Source organism: Austrofundulus limnaeus, unplaced genomic scaffold (genome assembly GCF_001266775.1).
Source record: "Austrofundulus limnaeus strain Quisiro unplaced genomic scaffold, Austrofundulus_limnaeus-1.0 Scaffold62, whole genome shotgun sequence".
Lineage (NCBI taxonomy): Eukaryota > Metazoa > Chordata > Actinopteri > Cyprinodontiformes > Rivulidae > Austrofundulus > Austrofundulus limnaeus.
In genome coordinates, this window is record NW_013952464.1 from 629,782 (window position 1) to 632,044 (window position 2,263).

The following is a 2,263-nucleotide window of genomic DNA, read 5'->3' on the forward strand; positions in this document are numbered from 1 at the left end:
ATAAATAAATAAATAAATAAATAAATAAATGACAAACAACTTACACTGAAATAGTTTAGAAAAACTGAACATGTAAGGCCTCCAACCCTCAACAAAAGAACTCAGCTATGGTTTAGAACCCATAATACTCATGATCTTTCACCACCGTTCATCATGACAGCTTTTTCATAGTTAATGTTTTGTTGTTGTGAAAATGAGCAAAACGCAAAGCTGCTATACTCGAGAAGATGAGCCTTTAATACATTTCAAAAAAAACTTTGCGACAGAGACAGGGCACAGACTTAGAACCTCCTTTAACACAAGGTGGAAATGCTGACATCTGCAGGAATTATAGTGTAATTACAGSATTTGAATGCCGATGCTGCTTTTAGGGTTATGGGAATATTGAACTTCACGCCATTCATTACGCAAGCACGAACGTTGAATTTCATATCTGTACTTGGMAAACGTTAAAATTGTCAACATTTATTTTTATATTTATTCAAAAAGAGTTTAAATTTATACATTTACTGCAATAATCATTTGTTTGTAATGTGAATCTTATATTTCCTACCGTCAGCTCGGACATTTGAAGAAACTCAAACATGGCGGAGATGGATGAGCCGTAAGTCACCGCTAAGGAATCAAACAAGAAACCYAGAAAGATGCTGTCAAATCTCATGAATCTAAGGGAGCACGGCATGATTGAACCTTATTTTACTCTCTATTTTATAGGGAGAAGAAAAGAAGGAGAGTAGTGGAGCTGAGTTGAGAAATTAGTAATGAATTAGAACTGACGGAAGGTTTGATGTTTTTAGACAGGAAGTAGGTTGACACTCAAAAGAAATCTAAACTGGTTGTAAACAAATGATTCGAGTCGCTAGTTAAATGAGTAATATCTAGGTCAGTCAGCTGTCAGTAACTAACAGTGTATATGCTTTCCGTCGGAGGTTTAATAWGTTATCTTTTGAAGTAGATATTTATGAAAGGCTAATAATCTTGTTGAACCAATAGKAGCTAAGGAAAAAGAGGGTCAGTACCTGTCCGACTGGAAATTATGTAACTGATACAGGACAGGCAGCAAGTAGGTTTGTTTTCAGCATGTTTAAGTGTCAGAGCATGATCTTTATAAACCTTTTCTTTCACACTCACGATCCTTGAGAACACTGAATGTTTCTTTGTGCCATAAMAATTATAACTACATCCTCATGTCGTCATCAGGATGGCGGTGGACGGAGGGACCTGTGAGTGGGAAGGCCGATGGAACCACGTTAAAAAGTTCCTGGAGCGGTCGGGACCGTTTACACATCCAGACTTCGAGCCCAGCCCAGAGGTAGCAGGTTAATCTGAGCTGTCAGTTTTACCATCTGTGCTAGTTTTTCATTTTTCTTCTTTTCTGTAAACTTTTATTACAGTGTTTGGAGTTTTTGTTTGAAACCTGCAAAATCCTGGTCATTGGTGCAGGTGGACTGGGCTGTGAGCTGCTGAAGGACCTGGTACATTTCAAATTTAAATTTTTTTTGTTGTTGTTGATTAAACACTGATAACTATTGAAATGTGGTCTACATKTGTTTTTCTGCTACGCTCAGGCTTTATCTGGCTTTCGGAACATCAGTGTGGTCGACATGGACACCATTGATGTTTCCAACCTGAATCGTCAGTTCCTCTTCAGGTCAGTGTCTTTACAACCATGTTACCTGCTACTTCATGTTACAAGAAATGACTATTTGAATTTTTGAATACTTTTCACCAGGTCCAAAGATGTAGGACGACCAAAGGCGTATGTTGCGGCTGATTTTATCAACAGCCGGATACCTGGATGTCGTGTGGTCCCGTATCCTTGTGTTCACTTCTGCATTCTTCCATGTAAAAACAAACTGTGTAAAAGTGTAACAAGCACACAACCCAAATCTCAGAAAGCACGTATTACTTTAGTTTACAGAAAATCATACGTTTCATGTTAAGTCAGTAAAATCAAATGAGGATTTTTGTTCAAAAAACATTTTTTTTCTTAAAAATTTGTGCAGACATTATAAGAAAATTCAAGATTTTGATGAGAGATTTTACAGACGTAAGTATCTTATTAGTTATCAATATTTCTTTGTCTGGTTGGATCCATTTAATTAGTGAACTGTTCTTTTTTAATGGTACATAGTTTTTTTTTAACTCACCTTTTAAACTTTTTCTGTCATATTGATCAAATTGCATTTAGTTTTTCAACTCTTAGAAGTAGGGCTGGGGTATCACCAATGACATGCCAATGTGATTGTCGATACATATTACT

At 36.6% G+C, this 2,263-nt stretch overlaps 1 protein-coding gene across 3 annotated transcripts in view; it reads left to right on the plus strand.

The window, feature by feature from the left end:
* Window positions 1-573: 573 nt before the first annotated feature.
* uba3 (ubiquitin-like modifier activating enzyme 3) overlaps window positions 574-2,263 on the plus strand; it is a 6,354-nt gene continuing 4,664 nt past the window's right edge. The window contains exons 1-6 of one of the 3 annotated variants that reach the window (XM_014009841.1): window positions 574-604; window positions 1,201-1,312; window positions 1,395-1,475; window positions 1,569-1,651; window positions 1,733-1,813; window positions 2,007-2,050. In XM_014009841.1, the coding sequence (XP_013865295.1) occupies window positions 585-604; window positions 1,201-1,312; window positions 1,395-1,475; window positions 1,569-1,651; window positions 1,733-1,813; window positions 2,007-2,050 (421 nt within the window). In that variant the 5' untranslated portion in view covers window positions 574-584. Of the gene's footprint in view, window positions 605-654; window positions 1,064-1,200; window positions 1,313-1,394; window positions 1,476-1,568; window positions 1,652-1,732; window positions 1,814-2,006; window positions 2,051-2,263 lie in introns of those variants that run through there. The other 2 variants (XM_014009842.1, XM_014009843.1) reach the window with 2 other exon arrangements.